This window comes from Papilio xuthus, unplaced genomic scaffold (genome assembly GCF_000836235.2).
Source record: "Papilio xuthus unplaced genomic scaffold, Pxut_1.1 DF829915.1, whole genome shotgun sequence".
NCBI lineage: Eukaryota > Metazoa > Arthropoda > Insecta > Lepidoptera > Papilionidae > Papilio > Papilio xuthus.
Genome location: NW_013528734.1, coordinates 1 through 1,813, shown reverse-complemented (window position 1 = coordinate 1,813; position 1,813 = coordinate 1). Strand labels below are relative to the sequence as shown.

The 1,813-nt window shown below is 35.8% G+C and overlaps 1 protein-coding gene across 1 annotated transcript; it reads left to right on the top strand.

The window, feature by feature from the left end:
• Positions 1-5: 5 nt before the first annotated feature.
• On the top strand, positions 6-1,808 carry LOC106114317 (uncharacterized; the record flags this gene model as incomplete). The annotated part of the gene is made up of 3 exons (XM_013307508.1): positions 6-12; positions 393-546; positions 1,670-1,808. Coding segments are annotated over 3 exons (300 nt in total), but the record flags the coding sequence as incomplete, so codon positions are not given.
• Between the last annotated feature and the right edge of the window lie 5 nt (positions 1,809-1,813).

The following is a 1,813-nucleotide window of genomic DNA, read 5'->3' as shown; positions in this document are numbered from 1 at the left end:
ATAAATTAGTTGGTAAGTAAATTGTAACCAAGAAGCAAATATTTCTAAGGCCTTGGAAAGAAATGCCCTTTTGATAGCCACTGTTCTCTTAAAAGATCCTAAATCTTACTAATATTATAAATGCAAATGTTTGGAAGAATGTTTATTTGAAGATATCTCCAAAACGCCTGCATGGATCTCACTGTAATTTGGCATAGATGTATAACCTGGAAGAACATATGGACTACTAATTAAGTTTTTCTTTAATTCCGTGCATACGGAGTCATGGGCGATAGCTATAATAATAATGGTAATAATTTAAAGACTTTTTACTAGAAAAACAAAAGATGGATGTTCCTCTTTGTGTCTTCTATTCATCGTTAAAGAATCTAAATTCAATGATTTCTTTCCAGATTTTAAAAACAAAAAGACTGTGTTCTATATCGGTGGATTCTTCGACAGCGCTTATTTTCCGTTCAGTCAAGCAATAGGAACTGTCTACTCGAAACGCGGCTACAACGTTCTGTTGTCAGAAACCTTCCAGTTTCTAACATACATATACCCCAAGTAAGTGTAATCTTTTAACTATGGGTAGCGATAGTGGTATAGTGTTGTCTCTGTTTTATCAAAGAGAATGAAAGGGATAACTATAAAACCTTTAAAGTTAAAACGTTAACTTATTTTTCAAGGTTAAAATTGTGTTTCATCACAATCAAAATGTCACTAATGTTTCATTATTTTGTAGAATCTATATTATCATTGTAGTGTATGCATAAACGTAGTGTTGTTGTCTCGAGTGTACACGCCATAAGTACATGCCGGGGAGAGGGGACGTCAGTCGATGTCAGACCTTTGGACCGGCAACATGTGTCGGTACGTGAACGAGCCAAATATAACGCAACGAATGCTACAATAATTATCTGTACCAAAGCTATAATTGTATTATAAGATCTTTGTACAGTTTTTGCATACAATAGCATACCTTTGCCTTATTCTCGATACAAGTCTCTGTTCAATCTTTTTAAAAGATATGCATTTTAGGTACTGTGATCGTGTCTTTAACCTTTCTTTCGTTTATAAGACCTTTTGTTTATAGATAATCTTTATTTCATTTAACTAAGAGCGTCGGTGGCTCAGTGGTCAAGCACTTGACTTGCAATCTGCAGGTCCTGGGTTCGAATCCCGCCATGTACCAATGCGTTTTTCAATTTCCGATTTACATATGTACATTTATCCGAGGTTCTTACGGTGAAGGAAAACTTATGTGGGATTTCAACTAACCCGCACTTGGCCAGCGTGGTTGACTATGGCCTAATCACCCTTAACTTAGAGTAGGCTCCGAGCCCCTCAGTGGGGACGTACAGTGAGCTAATGATGATGATGATGATTGAAATTTCCTGTTATCTCTTGTACCATTCCAACTAAGCTCTGTGCTTGTGCTAGAACATTATTTCCGAAAATATTCGAATAGCGGGATTGGAACCCTCCAGCTCGTAATCGGAAATCCGTACCCTAAACCTGGCTATTAACGCTTTACCGTAGATGTTTGAGAAATCTTCGTTTAAAACATATTCTTATCTCTGTTTTGGTCTAATGAAAAGAATGACGATATGTTTAATACAGAGAATTTCATCTCAGAAACCAGATAATTCTTGACTGTCTTTTTTAACTTTTTGTTTTTTTTTTCCAGATCAGTAAGACTGTCAAAAGTGATCGGCGATAAGATTGGTGAATTATTAGTAAATTTGCAACATTTAGGTTTGAAAGCGAATGATTTAGAAATTGTTGGAATGAGTATAGGAGCACACATAGCTGGATACGCATCTAAATATTA